Source organism: Ambystoma mexicanum, chromosome 4q (assembly GCF_040938575.1).
Source record: "Ambystoma mexicanum isolate Mex_15411 chromosome 4q, UKY_AmexF1_1, whole genome shotgun sequence".
In the NCBI taxonomy this organism is placed as follows: domain Eukaryota; kingdom Metazoa; phylum Chordata; class Amphibia; order Caudata; family Ambystomatidae; genus Ambystoma; species Ambystoma mexicanum.
The window spans coordinates 984,828,643-984,846,793 of NC_090928.1; the positions used below are offsets into that span (position 1 = coordinate 984,828,643).

Genomic DNA, 18,151 nt, shown 5'->3' on the forward strand with positions numbered 1-18,151 from the left:
ACTGATTTTTAGGTTGTTGATACTAGGGCAGACTAAAGTGTGCTTGATACCTTCGAGCTAATAATAGCACCACTGGAATTCGATCCCTCCTGCCTGTATCGCTACCAAAAGAGCAATTTTGAAGGATGTGATCAAGATGCAGGATTGCTAGGATGTGAATTCTAGTAGCCTCTACCCACATATTACTAATAGCCCTATACGCAGCCAATCTCGCTATCCACCACCCTCAAGCGTCGCAAGGCATGAATTCGTTTTCAAAAACGGATTGGCAGAGTTTGCTAATTAACTTTTTCTTGATTAGCAAACAAACCCACTTGATTAGCAGTATTGTATTAATATGTTTAATGTCACCAAAAGTTATTTGTTCCCAAAACATAATATGAACAACAATACAGCAGTTTTGTGTACCACTGAAGTAAGACATTAGTCGGGCCTTGTAAATTCTTTAAGATTCCACTAGACCTGCAAGTCGAGTAACTTAGTTTCCCTACTCGACCTAAGAGAAATGCACTCGACCCATTGCAATGTATAACAACATATTTATAGGTGCTTTCTGTAAAATAGTGCTTGTCACCACAAACCCACTTTGTTTGGCACACTGCTGCCACCCAGAATCCAGCCATGCACAGTGAAACTTGTATTTGACATTTACTGCAAACAAAGTAACTGTTAAATACAAGTTTCACACATCCCCTGTGAATAGTACTCCACCTTCATAAAATCTTCTAAACTATGCGAGTGGCTGAAAGGACTTTGTGAGCCCCGTATGAGTGTCTGTAAAATGTAAATGGTTAGTTGCATGAATGGACAAGAATAGCTATGGTAAAAAGGCTCTGAAAACAGTTTGGTCAGTTCTCTCCCACAGGTACTACTATATAATGCAATCTTAATCGTAGAGCAAAGACTAACTACATGACATTGCAGTAGATCTATAGATGTACAGTCTGGATGGAACTATTGATCGCTACTGTGCTTTAACATCTAGTTAGCTTTGTGTATTCATTATGTAAGGGGAAAGAAAGTCAGACTACATGGAGTAGCAGGCAGAGAACGGGGCAAACTAGGTGGAATATTGTACTTTGCAGCCATCTCACTTTTGGTATAAGCTGGTATAAAGCAACAGGTTGATATGATAGAATGCCAATGAGTATGGGATCAGCTCATGGGTTGAGCATCAGTTGCACAGATGGTGCAACCAGCAGGTTACAGAACTAGGTTTGCCATCAAAAGAATTTAGTCATGTTAATTTTCAAAAGTGTTCACTCGTCATCTTCCCCAACAAAATGACATATAGTTGACACTATGAGATTTAGATGCACAAACCTACACTTTAGTGGAAAGCGTGTAAACAATGCAGTGTTTTACAGTAGCAATACAGTAATTATGCATTATGTAACAACTTACATTTTTAGGAATGGAATTGCATGACTGTCTTGAAAATAAAGTTACCACATCTCTGTCCACCTACCTGTCTCTGCCTGAAAGGATTTAGTTGGCTTAATCAAAATATCCTCCTGATTACTTCTGGTATGCAATTATTTGAAAACGAAAAGAGAATCTTGCCTTCCACTACCACACAGGCATTTGGCAATAAAGAGTAGAGGAGAGGATTACTGCTGCACTATTTCTCCATTAGCCCCTTTGAACTTGCTGCGAACAGAGAAAAGAGTAGCTAGAGCCCTAAAGTCAAGAGCATAATGCAGGGGGAGTTGTGCTTTCATTAAATAGGGTAACTTAAATAGTTAGCTTTGCCACATATGTGCCAATTTAATTAGCAAACCTACAGAAGTTCATAGCAAATTGCTATGCGACGTTGCTTATTTTATGCCTTGAGCGTACCAGTAGACATTTTGTTGATTCATACTTGATAAATTGATGACCATCTTGAGATAGCTTGCCTTATGAGGGAAGACCCTGACCTATGAAGGCCCTTAGACATAGGGCAAACTGATTGGTGGACCCTCCCAGAAACTTGAGAGCTATGCGCTTGATTGAGGCAGCTGCGTTCACAGCACAGGGCCACCAGGGATCTTATCTGCCATTAAGAGAGCGGATTTCTCTAGTCAGAGCATGGGCATCTCTAATGAGGAGGTGCCGCTTTGACAGGTTTGATACTCCTCCGAACTGACTCATGCCTTTATCTTTTCCAAAGTCATAAATGGAGTTCCACAAATGAGGGTACAAATGATGGTGATTTATAACAGCCGTTGCCAACCCCTTTGGAACAACAATTTCTGGTATGCAGCACTGAATAGAAAAATAAACACCAAATAACATTATTTGGGTGTGTTCAGTTAAAGATTTTTCCTCTGTAAGTAGTGGGTGGCCTGGGTGATCTGCTTTCAAACTTGGACGGTGAAGCTGCACCGTCTCTAGAGATGTGAGAAAAGTGGGTTCCTACCACTGTGCAGCTAGTACTGTGTTCCTCACCGGACCCCTCATGTTGTAGGCCATGAACTTGTCCAACACTGGCAGCTGAAGGGGAAACAGCATCCCTGTTGACCACCTGCGTGCTTGTAATAGCTGCAGCCAGAGGATGTGTGATGACTTATGAGGAATGTGGATCACAAGATATGAATCCTTGTCCAAGATCTGAAGTCCCCAGTGGTAGTTTTCAATTCAAGTTGCACTGTCATATTGCCTGTAGGGCACCGCTGTTTACAGTAGATGGTTAAAAAAACAGTTGAGTTATTGCTAATGCGTAAGATTTTAACAAAAATATATATTTTTTCATTCACGCACAAGGGGTAGTGAAAGGTTCCCAGACATCTCCGCTGCAGTAACAGTGGCAGAATTAAATATTCCACTTTACTGTTGAATGCAATATGGTCCCGTGATGCTCCACTGGACTAAATAAAAGGGATATCGGTAGAAGAGAGCATATATTGAGATATTTTCATAAATGTTAAATTGTATTTTCTTACAATAAAAGCAAGTACATTGACAGTCAAAATGTGTGACCTGTTGCTTGGTTTTTGCCATTTTTAACTTGGTTGGGCGGTGGTCAGTGCAGAGTCATGTATTTCCCTCGAAAGCTGAATGTTGTTGAGGGTGAGGATGCTTTAGGCACAGCGTGGGAACCCAGCTGACCGTGGGAATTGGGGAGCATTCCCCATGCCTAATCTTAACCTAGCTTGAGGCTAGCACACTGGCACACGCAATGTGGCCTTTATCTTACCTTTATACACTGTAGACTGTTCTCTCTACTGAATGGGAAGGGCCAGCTGTGCTTGTAGGAGACACTAGCTTATTCCCACTCCCATCAGCCGAGCCTAAATAAGGTCAAATATTGGAAGATGCACAAGAATACCAATTATTTGCTATGGCTCTCTATTATCTAGTGTGACAGGATATATTGTGGTCTGTATTTTCACTTATGAATTGTAAGACATTTATCTTGTATTTCTTGTTCCCGTTTACTGTCTAATTGTCTGTTTTTTGGAAGCTTTTGCAGTTTAACCCCCTTGAGCGCCTGGGTGCTGGAGTTGGAGGTGTAGAAGATATCAAATCCCATCCATTTTTTGCTGGTGTGAATTGGACAGAGCTACCGCGATAAGAGACCGGAGGCTGGTGGAACGGCATGAACATTTCTCTGAGGAGTTTACACGGCCTGGAAAGTGAAACTGGTCTGCTAATAACCAGCACTAAGTCGCTTGCCACCTGAAAATCATGCCTACAAAGAAGAAATGAATAGACAATAGTTGACGTGGGTTGCAAGTGGCTGCTAGGAGTCCTAGCGTCTGCCCAGTTTATTGGCAGCATGTTGGGAACTTAAACTGTACAGTAAGTAACAGTAGGGTTACACTAATAGTGAAGCTGATAGAGGGAGTCTCCTTGTGGGATTGTGAATGTAATGAAACGTCCTTCCCCGTTGCCCAAAAAATGAAGCCCTTTCAGGTGAGCAAAAGGGGAGCAGATACCTTCATGCCGGTTATGAATTATGAATACTTGTGTCCTGTGCTCCGCTATTTTGTTTTTTAGTCAAGATGCAGAGGCTAAACACGTTTTACAATAATATCATTGGTATATTAAATGTTTGCTCATCGAACCAAGAATATAGGCCCAGTGTTCAAGAGATAGTGCGAACACATCTCAAAGAGCACAGCCGGATGAAGGAACCTTCTAAATTAATACAATTAAACGGTCCATTGCTAGCCTTTGTCCCCTGTCAGCAAAGAGGCTTTGCTAGTGGTCTGTAGTGGTACAGTATGCGATGAAGGTTTGTGCAGTTGCACACCTTCCCGTGTTTACTTCCAGCCCAGCAAAGACTGGGGCCAGTCACAGTGAAGGCTATACAGTGATTGCAGCGCTGAAAACAAACATCTTTGGGTAAACGAAATGTTGTTCCTTTGTTGGGGTTGCACATTAGACATAGCCTTTGACCTCACCCCTTACTCCTGTAGCGACATGACCGCCCTTTTCCGTTATCACCCATTGCCATAGGGATCAGGGAGGGCAAGAGATACCAAAGCCTTCCTGATTCTGATGCCTGCTGGGCATTGCAGGCTTCTGTCTCAAGAGAAAGCCTGCAGAGCACGTGACACAGACTGTCCAATCACATGGGCAGGTCCATCATTGCAGTGCAAGGTGACGGAGCTTTGGAGGTGTGCGTCTTGCAGTGACACGTATGTTCCATGCTGATACTCTTTTTGAGGAAGTCATTGTTTGCCACATTAGTATGGCCTGATGTGAGAAATAAATCATTCAGTTAGTATTGTGCCTTTGAAGGTTGTGGTCTCTGCAATTTCAAAAATATCCTAACAAAAACAAAATGTATGTGATAATTGTCACGAACATGTTGCATTTTTAATTCTAAACTGAAAAGAAAACGATTGAAATATATATAGTGCAGGTATTATTTTTAACTCCTTCACAATATATATTGTGATCAGCGCTGGCAAGCAAAGTCCCTGTAATTCGGGAGTTAGAGGAAGGCTGCCTCATGTTCTAGTTCAGTTTGTGGCAGGGTATGCTCACTCGCTGGTGTCCGAAGAGAGGGCTGGTGGCAGGGCCCAAGTGGACAAGTGATTGGCCGTCTTGACGAGAAAGCACTAACAAAGGCTGCTTAGTCAAAATGACAGTAATCCATGCCTCCACTGGAGGCCAGATTTCATGTACAGAAAGATGAAGCAACAGATGTGTGCCGGGGTCATTCGCCCGGCCTGGACCCCTGGCACAATCCCTCCAGTGCAAGGAGAGCAGTATCATGCTCTCTATCAATGGAGGCATGCACGGTGTGGAGTTTGCACTGTTTTAACTTGAATTATAATTCAAAATGACTCTTTGCTCAGCTCTGACAGTCTCTTACCAAAAAAAGAAGGTTCATTTGATCCCGTGGTCGTTTCTTCCACTTGACCAAAAAAAGGTTTAATTTCGAGACAGATGTTTGTTTGCCATGGTCTTTGTGTACACCATCGGAGATACATAATCGGGGATGTGTTCGTTTTAAGGCACTGGTTTGAACATTTTTAATTTAAGCCAATCCTCCCATGGCTGCCATGCTTGGATGGTTGCTGTGTGGGTGAAAGAACACGTGCCCATTTTGAGCTGTACACGCCGATCAGCTCTCGATGTAAAATAAGTCCAGAGCTGGTTTGGTAAATGGCAGCAAGCTTCCAGCGTGTTTGGGCGCGTTCCTCCCCACCCATAGTGACTAAGGGACTGGACATATACAGCAGTCATACTATCAGCCGAAGTGGCGCGCTCCGTCGGATTTATTTTTGTGGTTTTAAATCATCAGTATTTTAGTTGGCGTATCTTTTGCACAATTTCCCTGATGGCCTGGGACAAATGCACAGTTACATTTAAAACATCGCATGGCATTATTTATTACATTTATTTTGCATTGTAATTTTGTGTTGCCATTTCTTTTCGTTATCTACTGTTTTGGTGCTGAGCTCAATGGGAAATGGTTCAGTTAAACAGAGGAAATCTGGTTGTGTTTTTCTAAGTGAAATGAGGGCATGCTTTTTTTTTTGTTGACATTTTTTACCACTAGAATAGACACTGCCTTGATGGCAGCGGGACTGCAATAACAATTGCTGGCTGCGATAGGTCAGACGCTCCACTGCCTTCTGAGCGCCGTTCAGCACTACGTCATCGTGCGGTATGTAGCCCAGACTCACCGTTTAGGAGTTTCATAACAGGAAGTCCCGCAGGTGAGCCACAGGAACAGCACCTCCGGCTGTGCTGCTCGTAAATCTCTCAATGGCCCGGGCGAGGCCACGCCAGAGCTTCCTTCCAGAAGTGCCATGGCTAGGACAGGTGGTGCCGGTGCGGTCGGACACAGTGGCCGGCGCTTTCCTTCTCTCGTTATCTTGTCTTTCACACCTTCCCGCAAGCACATGTTCGTTATTAACTGATGAGTATGTGTCGCTGCTAGGATTGAAGCATTTTTTTAAATGTGTATTTTATAATGTTTGTACGGCTATGCTGGGGAGAGTGCACATGTTGAAATACATAACCTGATTTAGCATTTATTTGTATTGTTTTTATTTTCTATGGCGTAGCTCTCTTTAAAGTTCTTGCACAAACACAAAGTTGGCAGTTTATTCTATAGTGCTTGGTGTTACAAGCTATAGCATAGAGAGGAGTGGTATTTCACCCGCGGCAGCCCATTGACTGTGTAACCCGTTTTAGCATGATGGATATTGGAATAAAATGCTGGGAGTCAGCCCCCCCCTCTTAAAATATTCACAGAAAAGCATACACGATCTGTCCATTTTGCATATTTGACTATCAAATATTTTAATGCAATCTTGTTGATATGCAAACAATGTAAGTCCAGTCACTAAGTTTCATATTTGTTATGTATTTCTTTCGTTTAGAACAGTGCTGCCAACACTAAAACAAAAACTGAAACTGTTTTTGTGGGAGACTAAATGACCGGTTCATTTATTTGCGGGACAACTATGTACATTTGGTTTGTTGCACATGTACTTTGTAATGTATTGTAGGGAGATATGATTAATTGACTTCCAGAACAGAAAAAGACTGCCTGTCATTAATGTAGAATAAAAAACGTTGAAATTTATCATGCTGAAGTTATTAATTTATTTACATGTGATTAAATAAAAAAAATACGTGTTGACTTTCCCAGTGTTTGATGATGCTTCCAGGGCCCTTGCAGTGTTGCTTCATTACTAACACCTTTATCTAGGATTGTGTTCATGGATATTCTCCAAATACCGGTCTGATTCACTTCTCGACTCCTCCTGCGGTTCTGAGCAGGGATTGCACATACCTTCACACAGATTGTGTCAGCATGGATGGCATTACCGGAAGTGAGGACTTCAAGATAGAACTGTCACAGCACATGCAGCTGGTACATTGGCATTTCTAAGATTCATGATGCTGTTCTCAAGCAGTGGGGGCTCGCCATTATCGGGCACTGGGGTGGCACACCCACCCCTTAATTTTGAGGACCGTCCAGGTCCTGCTAAAAAGAAAAGCAGAGCAGCAATATTTTAAAAATGTTTTAAAAAGAGATGCATTTGTGTTATAGAACGTGTGATTTTAATTCGTTCCATAATAATGCACATGCATTTGCAAAGACTCTAAAACATTTAAATTCTTTCCAAATGCAAATGTTGGTGGTGTCCCTTAGGCCCTGCACAGCCCTTTACATGGGTGAAGGACAGCAAATAAAACACCCATGCCTTCACTCATGTAAAGCTTTGTGAAAGGCATTAGGGAGACAACGGGGGACGTCACGGCCTTCAAGATGCCTTGGGGTTGCTGGTGAATCAAGCTCCGAGGCACCCTCTTCACTGTGAACGTGGCAATCGCAAACGTGGACCTTAATTCCGGAACAGCAAGCCCTCTATATTAAACCAGCCACCCATACACTCCCCTCTCATATCGCTACGCTCACTCTCTTCTCTACACCAACACACAGTTAGAATGCAGCTATACCCCTCGATCAATTTCGTCTCTTCTCTACACCAACACACAGTTAGAATGCAGCTATACCCCTCGATCAATTTCGGCTTAGCTGCTCACATACTTATATTACCTCTTGAAAACCTCAGCACTATGATAAAACGCAGCTATATCCCTCGATTTAGGCGTAGCTGCACACATAAGCGTCCTAAACAGGCCTAACGCAGCCAGAAACCAATCCTGGTGACCATCGCCCTGACTGCACACATTCTACTAATATCAAATACCACCACACCAATGCTAGGATGCAGCTAACATCGCACAGGCGCTTCAGCTGCACACATAATCTGTGCACCCATGCACCCTATACCACCTATTCTTGCAACTGACCTGAACCACGGTCCCCGAGAGCGTTCAACCAACCAATGCTTTGAGGTCATACCTGTGATATATAGAGCGCTTTATAAATGGCAAAAAACATAACATAACATCCTGAATGGCTTTTCACCACTCCCTATGCCTGTCTGTCCCAGCCTGGGGGTGGGGTCTGAATGCTGACCCTGCCCTCTTTCTGACCGAGTAATAGGCAGGAGGAGGGGGTGAAGGGCGTCTCCTGATCCCTCTCTTCTGACAATGTGATGACGTTGGAGGAAGAGGGAGAAAGCCTTGGCCTTTCCGAGAAGCTCACTGCCATAGCCGCTAAGCTAAGTGTTTAAAATTAAAAAACGGTTGTGTCTGTGTAGGAGAGATATTGTATTTTTAATGTGTGCGTGCATGTCAGTTTATTTGCGTGAATTAAGTGGTCTGGTAAGTGCTATATATATGATTGAGAGTGGCTGTATCGGTGCGTGACTGCTTATGTGGATGTTGCGTATGTGTATACAGGCCCTGAATGTGTGTCTTTGTAAGTGTTCTTGTGGGTGTTGTGTGCATGATTGAGAGAGGCTGCATAGGTGAGGATTGATGTGTGCATGTGTCTGTGAATTTGTGTATATGCATGAGTGAAGTGTTCTGCCTGGGTGCCATGTGAATGAAGTATTCACACAGCGCCCATCAGGACCCTTACTCAGGCACATGAACATATTCATATGTACATGCACACAAACAGTCTCAGTGATTGAGAGAAGCTGTTCGAAGGGATTGTGTCCTCCGACGTATTCCTTATCTTTGATAATACGTTTTCAGCTTGCTGGCCTCGGAAATTTTTTCTGTAGAGGGTGCTGCGCGTCGATGTCTGCCGAGTCGATGTCCCTCGACGGCCACCGTATCGGCGCCGACGTCACCATGCCCATAAATAGCCACGCGCTGCGTCTGTTGCTCAGTTCCGTTTTTCCGCGCTTTGTGGGGCCTCGGAACGTCGTTGCTCAGTTCAGTCAGGATAATTATCTATTTCTACTCGAATATACCTTCTAGTTCTCGATGGCTTCTTCATCAGAACCGACGACGCCGCGATCCGTCTTCAAGAAATGTCGAGACTGCGGTAAAAAAATGTCAATAATGGATCCACACAGGATCTGCTTATGGTGCTTAGGATCCGAGCACCATTGTTCGGAGTGTGAGGACTGCATGTCCATGACGGCGAAAGCCTTGAAGGAGCGCAAGGGGAAGCTCAAGAGAGGTAAGTCAGCCAAAACCTCCTCGAGTTTCGTCGGCTGAGTCGAGGCATTCGTCTCCTCGCCGTCGAAAATATTCCCATTCTAGATCTCGAAGCAGCTCCCACCATTCGTCGAGATCAAGACACTCAAAAAAGAGACGTCAAAGGTCCCATTCCTCGTCGTCTTCTGTGTCCCCTGAAAGAGTCTCCTGTCCCACCAAACACAGTTCTCAAGCTGAGTGGGAGGAATTCAGAAAGAAAATGTTAAGCGTCTTCGAGAACACGGCCTCGACCCTCTTGAAGACAGCTGAGGGTGATACCCAGGGTGAAAAACCCAAAAAATCAAAACTCCGTGAGTCGCAGCACCCGGCGAAACATTCCACCCGAGAGCGCCATGAGCCATCGGGTAGGAAGGCACCGTCTTCGACACCGTCGTCGAAGATTCCTTCGACGCACATATCGGCTCCATCGACGCCGTTGTCGAAGGGTTCCTCGACGCATCGGTCGATCGACTCGACGCCATCGTCGACGAAAGAGAGGACCAAGGCCCCACAGCCAACGGTGATTTCAAGGGCCTCCGGCATGACACAGAGACTGTCGTCGATGCCCTCGAGTAGGATCCCGATCCTCTCGAGTTCTTCGAGACCCCTTCCAGTTTTTTCGACACTGTTTTCTACACCTTCGAAGCCTGTTACATCGGCGTCGACGACATCGACGTTTTCTCGTCCAATAACAACGAGTTTGGCTCCTTCTGCCTTAGAAATGCCTTGAAATACTCCATTTCAGAGGTCAGAATACCCTGGACTTTCTTCAATTTATGAAGAAGGGGAAGATTCTGACCAGGAAACATTCGGGTTACAGAGGACCACACTGCTTACTGCAGAGGATTTCACCTCTGAGGAAAGAAGGCTGAAGGAACTACAGGAGTCACTACATGAGGCAAGTGGGCTGGACACTTCCCCAGAAGTGAAATTTGTTAAGCCAGACCCAGGGGAACATGCCGAAACACCATATAGAACCCTGATGGCAAGAATAATTGAGTTTATGGGTTGGTCTGCGCCTTCACCTGTTTTCCAAAAGGATGACCTAACAGATATATTGGACAAAGGCCCACAGGAGGACCCGGTGGTCCCCTTCCATGCAGCCTTACAAAGGAAAATTGCATCTAATTGGGAAACTCCCGAAGTTATCCCTGCAGTCAATAAAAGATTGTCAACCAAGTATAGGGTAGCGGCTGCTGACCCTGAATACCTGTCAAAACACCGACCCCAGAGAGCCTGGTGGTTCAAGCGGCAACTTCATCTAGCAGTAGTACCGCGTACCCTACTGTCCCACAGGATAGAGATGACAAGAGGTACGACTCTATGGCAAAGAAAGTCTTCTCTGCCTGTAGTATGGCGTTGAAGTCCATCAACGCCACCTGTACGCTCGCCAGGTTCAGTCACACACTATGGGAGTGTGCTTCATCAGCGGCTTACTGCATACCCGAAGGAGAGGAAAAGGAAGCCTTCCTTAACATTATTAAAGATGGCAAAGATGCCATGTGCGAATCACTTCAAACTGGCATCGATTCCGCTGGCAGTATCAGCAGGGCCATGGCGGCAAGTACAACAATCTGCAGGCATGCGTGGTTGCGAATGTCGGGCTTTGCTCCTGATGTACAGGCCAGACTTTTGAATATGCCCTTTGACGGCTCTTCATTATTCGGGAAAAAGGCTGATGACAGTCTGGAAAAGTTACAGACTTCTAAAGCAGCAGCAACATCTTTAGGAGCTGCTATACGCCAAACTCCTTTTCGCCCCTCAGGAACCTCTGGGAGAGGAAAGTCCTTTCGCTATTATTCCGCATTCGGGAAAGGCAGAGGACAGCCGGCTCAAAGAGGCCAAAGGAGATCCACCCGAGGTGGACGGGTCAAAAGTACTAAGACCGCAGAAGCAGCAGGTGCCTCTTTACCCTCGGCATCTGCATCAGCCGCCCCCAAACCACTCTGAGGCCTTCCCACACAATACACCTGTAGGGGGCAGGTTAACTCACCATCTGACGGAATGGCAGGCTATTACGTCAGATGCTTGGGCATTGGAGACAGTTGCCCAAGGTTACTGCCTACCCTTTCTGCACATTCCTCAGAGTCATCCACCGGGGAACAGCTCTCTAAAAGTTCCAGATCAGCTCCTCTTGCAGGAAATTATAGACCTGCTAGAGAAAGGTGCCATAGAACCGGTACCTGTAGCGGACAGGAACAAGGGCTGGTAGTCCCCCTACTTTCTCATACCAAAGAAGGACGGAGGACTGAGACCCATCCTGGACTTACGAGAATTGAACAAATTCCTCAGAAGGACAAGTTCAAGATGGTAACTCTCTCTCAGATCCTTCAGGCCCTCCAGCTCCAGGATCGGCTGCTATCTCTGGACCTTCAGGATGCTTATTTCCATGTGCCAATCCATCTCAAACACAGGAAATACCTGAAGTTCGCAATTGGCGACTCTCATTATCAATTTCGAGTTCTGCCTTTTGGGCTGACCTCCGCCCCGAGGGTCTTCACCAAGCTGATGTAGTGGCGGCGAGTCTAAGGAGGGAAGGGATCCACGTCTACCCCTACCTGGACGATTGGCTGATCAGGGCCGTATCTTCGGAACAGGCCCAGGCCCAGCTAGATTATGTCTGCCACTTCCTTCACAGACTGGGCTTCTCCCTCAATTTAAAGAAGTCACAGATGATACCATCACAGAGACTCCAGTTCATTGGAGCGGTCCTGAACACTTCCCTTGGAAAAGCCTCGCCACCAGAGGTGAGGGCTCAAGATATTCTACAGATGGTCACTAAGTTTCAAAATGCCCAACGTCTCCCAACCTTCGACTTTTTGAGGTTGCTAGGCCTCATGGCATCCTGCATCTTCTTTGTGCCAGAGGCTCGCCTGAGAATGAGATCTCTTCAGTGGGCACTGAGAAGTCAGTGGTCGCAATTCTCAGGGAGAATGACAGATCTCCTCCGGATTCCGGACAAGGTAGCCCGCGACCTGCAATGGTGGGCCTATCCAGAGAACATCTTTAAAGGAGAACTGTTTTGGCAACCATGGCCGGAGATAACAGTAGTCATAGACGCCTCACTCACGGGGTGGGGAGCCCATGCCAACGACTTGACCATCAGTGGTCATTGGTCTCCATCGGAGTCCAGACTACACATCAACCTATTAGAGCTGAGAACGATCAGACTAGCGCTGAAAGCTTTCCTGCCATCAGTACAGGGGAGAAATGTCCTGATAATGACGGACAACACGGTGGCCATGCACTACCTCAACAAAAGAGGAGGCGTAGGGTCACTGCCACTGTGCAGAGAGGCGATTCAGCTCTGGTTTTGGGCAATCCAAGAAGGAATCTCTCTATCGGCAGTCCACCTAGCCGGAGAGAAGAACTTGACAGCAGACGCTCTGAGCAGGCAGAGCACAGTCTCCCACGAGTGGGCGCTAGCTCAGGAAGTCCTTCAAGAGATCTTCGCCCTTTGGGGAACCCCTCAGGTGGATCTGTTCGCCACAAGCACAAACAGGAAGTGCGATCTGTTCTGTTCAAGGGAATTTCCCCCGAGAGGAGCTCTAGGAGATGCGTTCATAGTGGACTGGGTGTTTCCACTCCTTTACGCGTTCCCACCAGTCCCTGTTATTCCTCAAATGATCAGGAGGTTGAGAAGATTCTGGAAAACCATGATCCTAATTGCCCCGGATTGGGCCAGGAGAACGTGGTACCCGAACCTTCTAGATATGTCCATCTGTCCTCCAATCCGTCTTCCACTCAAAGAGAATCTTTTCTCGCAGAAGGGAGGTCAGGTTCTCCATCCAGACACCAGAACCCTCAACCTTCACGCTTGTCTTCTGAAAGGTTGAAGTACAAGGATTGGGATCTCCCTGATGATGTCATGGAGGTGTTGCTTTCGGCCAGAAGACCAGCAACAAAGTCTTTATACCGCTGCCGTTGGAACAAATTTTGCAGCTGGTGTAGGGAACAGAATATCGACCCTTTTTCATGTGGTACACCAACGGTGTTATCGTTTCTACTCTACTTGGCAAACTCAGGCCTTCAAGTGGGCACTGTAAAAGGCTATCTTGCAGCGCTTTCTATCTTCAAGCGCACTGCGGAGGAACCATCGTATTTCAAAATTCCTCTAGTGGTACAATTTCTCAAGGGACTAACTAATGTTTACCCTCCAAAACCATTCCAGGTTCCCTTATGGGAGTTAAATTTAGTCTTAAACCTCTCAATGGGCACTCCATTTGAACCACTTCACTCTTGCGCGCTGAGATTTCTCACGCTTAAAACTGTCCTATTGGTAGCACTAACATCTGCTAGGAGGGTGAGTGAGCTACAAGCTCTCTCCTGTAAACCCCCACATACAATCTTCCACAAAGACAAAGTTGTCCTACAGGTGAAGCCTAATTTCCTCCCAAAGGTGGTTTCTGAATTTCATATTACTCAGAAAATTACCTTGCCTTTGTTCTATCCTCCTCCCCATCCGGGGAAAGAGGAGGAAAGGCTACATAGGCTGGACCCTAGGCGAGCTCTCAGCTTTTACATCAGCAGAATGGCTAAGATCAGGCAAGCAGACCAACTGTTTGTAGGATACTCAGGTCACAAGTTGGGACTTCCCATAACAAAACAAACCATCTCCAGGTGGATTATTTTGGCCATCCTGGAATGTTATAGACTAGCAGGGAAAGAGCCACCCCAAAATCTCAGGGCTCATTCAACCAGGGGTATTGCAGCCTCTTCGGCTCTCCAAAGAGGGGTACTGTCATGATCTCTGCTTCCAAAAGGTCAGGGTTTTCCCAACTCCCTTGGAAGCAGATCCATAACCCAGGTTCCGAGTGCCAACCAGTCCCAATTGGGACCTTTTGGACCCAGTCCTGGCGCCAGTGGCACCAGGCTCATAAATATGCCCAGTCCCAGCGCTGGAAGCGCCGGGCTCATAATGCTTGGGTGGACTTACCTGCAGCAGACCATGCTGCTTACTTGCCTGCCAGTTGAGCCTCTGATCCTCTTCTGTTTGGAACTACTTTTCCTGTTGGGTGGGGGTGGAGCCACTCCCTAGATTCAGAACACTGGAACTCTTCTGGAAAGCAGGAACTCTTTTCTTACCTAGGCGTGGCCGTGGAAGGAGACACCTAAGCACTACAGGAGGCTATTTAAACCACACCCGATGGATGAATCTTGCTTTGCGTTATTCTGCATCCTCTGCAGCAGAACGCTCATCGTGTCTTCTGCATCTGATCCTGGGCCTAAGGAAAAAGGCTTACCATCCTGAATCCAGTCTTCAGCAACACCTATAAAGACAAGAAAGAACAGGTTAGCATTACGGTCTTCAGTGACAGCTCTTCACTTACCTGGTCCATCGGTTGTCACCAACGCCTCGCGCTGCCTTCCGGCATCTGAAAGACAAAGGCTTACCTACTCTTCGTGCGCTCCGGAGATCTTCACACTGCATTCCGGCATCTGAAAGACAAAAGCTTACCAACTCTTCGCACGCTCCGGAGACCTTCGGCGCTGCATCCCGCATCTGAAAGACAAAACAAGGTGCGTTTAAAGACATTGGGGAACTTTAATACTCACGTGCCATTACTCCTTTCCACATCTAACCCAGTGGGTATTCCGGCACCCTGCAGCCGCTCCGAACTTGTACCTGCAAAATAAAAAGACAGTTAGAGCGCATCGTGAAGCAGGCAACAAGCGCTTACTTACGTGCTTCCAGGCGCTTCAATTCATCACACGGGCTCCATCTTCAACTCACTTCAGCCCGGCATCCGCCATCGCCGGAACCCTGCAAAACAAGAAACATCATTACTAAAGACTTTAAAGACATTAGAATTACTCGAAACTTACCGTTCGTGCAGTAAACGACGGACAGCAGTCCTCTGAAGTCAAGAGGCCTGCTCCCCTTATCCAGTGAAGAAACTGGTTACAGCACCCTGCCCCGAGGCAGATGGAGAGCACGGCGTTCACTTACCTAAGGTGAGAGCGTTAACCTTTGGGGTTCTACAGGAGAAGAGAAAGGGAAGAAGAGAGAGACATTCAATAACCCAGTTCCTTAATCCCATATTTCTATCTGCAGACATCTTACCCTTCAAGTCAGACATACAGTGCACAGAGGTCCAGCCCAAAGAGCCAGCCGTGTGTTACACATCACCTTTGCAGATACGGTATACGCCCAGTCAAGACCGGCGCCTCTACGGGAATCAGGTGAGCGTTACAGGTACCGGTCCAGGACATATGTGCGGCTGCCACATGGTCGTCGGTACATACATTCACAAAATTTTACAATCTGGATTCCTCCACTGCTCAAGAGACCAGATTTGGCAAGGCCGTATTACATTCGGTCCATCCCTAAAGGGATACATAACACTATCACTCCCACCTCCAATTACATGCCACTGCTATGGGAGTCTATCAAAGATAAGGAATACGTCAGAGGACACAATCCCTTTGGAAGAACAAGTTACTTCTTACCTGGTAACGTTCTTTCGACGGGATGTTCCTCCGATGTATTCCTTATCGCCCCTCCCAACCATCCCCGCAGTGATAACTTCCCTTGTGGTTGCAGCTTACGCTCCTTCAAGGTCACTAACCAATTCAGGCATGACTTTTCTTATGCTACAAAACGGAACTGAGCAACGGACGCAGCGTGTGGCTATTTATGGGCATGGTGACGTTGGCGTCGATACGGTGGCCGTCGAGGGACATCGACTCGGCGGACGTCGACGCGCAGCGCCCTCTACAGAAAAAATTTCCGAGGCCAGCAAGCTGGAAACGTATTATCAAAGATAAGGAATACGTCAGAGGAACATCCAATCGAAAGAACGTTACCAGGTAAGAAGTAACTTGTTCATCTGTGTGAGTGAAGTGTCCTGGCGGGTGTCACGTGCACGACTGAGAGATACTGTGCGGGTGCATCACTGCTTGTGTCGAGCTGCATGTGTATATGAATGTGTGTGTGGGCTCTAGCTTGAATGGGGGCATTTGAGCAGGGCAAAACCAATTTAGCATTTTTTGTATTTTTATTTTACATGGTGTAGCTCTTTAAAATTCTTGCACAAACACAAAGTTGGCTGTTCATTCTATATTACTTGGTGTTAAAATGGCAACACCAACGTGAGAAAACATGTTCTTACTAACTGCATGCACCGTATGTAGCCAGCAAGAACATGTTTTCCTACCTTGGTATTGCCCTGCACCAGTGCCCCCTCCGAGCACCTCCCACACACATTCATATACACATAAGCATTTGTGTACCTTTACAGCTTTCTCAATCATTCACACAGCACCCACTAGAACACTTCACTCACGCAGATACATACGATCATATATATCTGTGTGAGTAAAGTGTTTTGGTGGGTGTCCTGTGAATGACTGAGAGAGGCTGTATGGGTGCCTGACTGCTTGTGTGCATATGAATGTGTGTGTGTGTGGGCTTTGCCTTGGAGGGCTTATTGGTGCAGGCAGTGGCAGCTCCTCCATAATTGGCGAGGGGGCACTGACCCACCAGCACCCCGGCCCATTATGCAGGTGCCAGTTCATTGTAAACACTGAGCTTTCCCTCAACTACGTTTTGCAGCTGAGGGAGTGCTCCTGGGCTGGCTTGAACTGCCAAAGGGAAACACAGTTTCCCGTTGACAGTTCTGTTCCCCAGTAACGCATGCTCAATGAGCCATGCAAGGCTGGGGCGTTTTGCTTCCCCAGCTTCGCATAGTCCTTTGGCAATCATGGCTGGGGAACTGCATGTTTGGCTATCTCCATATGGCAGAATCCTACAACTCCTTGTAGAGAATCAGCAATGCCTACAAGGATTGCAGGACGTAGCATAGCTTGTCGTATCCCACTGACCACTCTAGCCAAGCAGTTAGATGGCCAGAACATAATCTTAAGACTCAGTGACTGGGAATAGCCTAAGCCTTCTGACTCCTTGAATTTTAGATTAGCACAATAGGTGTGTTAAATAAACCCTGTTGTAACCACTGAAGTTATTTTTATCCTCTTTGTGCGCCCCACTCAGCTACATAACGGGATGACATCAGAAGTGTAGTGTACAAAGGCTGTTCTGGAACACTTACCCAGGATCTTCCTTCCTTATAGCCTTGAGGTAGGAACATCTACAATGGTTGAGGTACATATGAGGGCCACCCCTGACGCAGCAGGTAGGGATTTGTATAGTGTGGACCAGTGAGACGTTCTAGCTGGGGCCAAGCCCTACTTAAGTTTCCACAGGCCTTCAATTTGAGCTACCTAATGGTAACTATGGAAGGATCACGCCCATGTTCGGTCTCATGTTGAAGTATGGTATTGATGTTTGGGATAGACTGATGGACAGGGATTATCAAGTGTTGTTGAAGGTGCTTCATTTTAACTGTAGCAATTTGATATTTGTATTTCAGGAGGGTGGCCCCTTAGCTTCGTTGATTTGCAAAATATACCTTCCTACAAAGTCTTAAAAAGTCAAGGAGCTAGAGGAAACCGAAAGGGCTGAAGCTGATAAGGGGTTTTCCTATTTACTACCCAGAGCTTTCATAGAAGCATTCATCTGAGCCTGGATGGGGAATTGAGCAGGATCAGTTAGCCTTTTTTCGGGGAGTGGGTACTTGACCCTGGGTCGGGACAGAGTGACCCCCTGCAGAAGTAGAGTTTTTCCTGATTCAAA

The 18,151-nt window shown here is 46.3% G+C and overlaps 1 protein-coding gene across 4 annotated transcripts in view; it reads left to right on the plus strand.

The window, feature by feature from the left end:
* Positions 1–7,095, plus strand: part of RPS6KC1 (ribosomal protein S6 kinase C1) — a 1,976,431-nt gene extending 1,969,336 nt beyond the window's left edge. For all 4 annotated transcript variants that reach the window (XM_069608548.1, XM_069608549.1, XM_069608552.1 and 1 more), the window contains one exon: positions 3,446–7,095. In XM_069608548.1, coding sequence (XP_069464649.1) covers positions 3,446–3,556 — 111 coding nt within the window. In that variant the 3' untranslated portion in view covers positions 3,557–7,095. The remainder of the gene's footprint in view (positions 1–3,445) is intronic.
* The last annotated feature ends 11,056 nt before the right edge of the window (positions 7,096–18,151 follow it).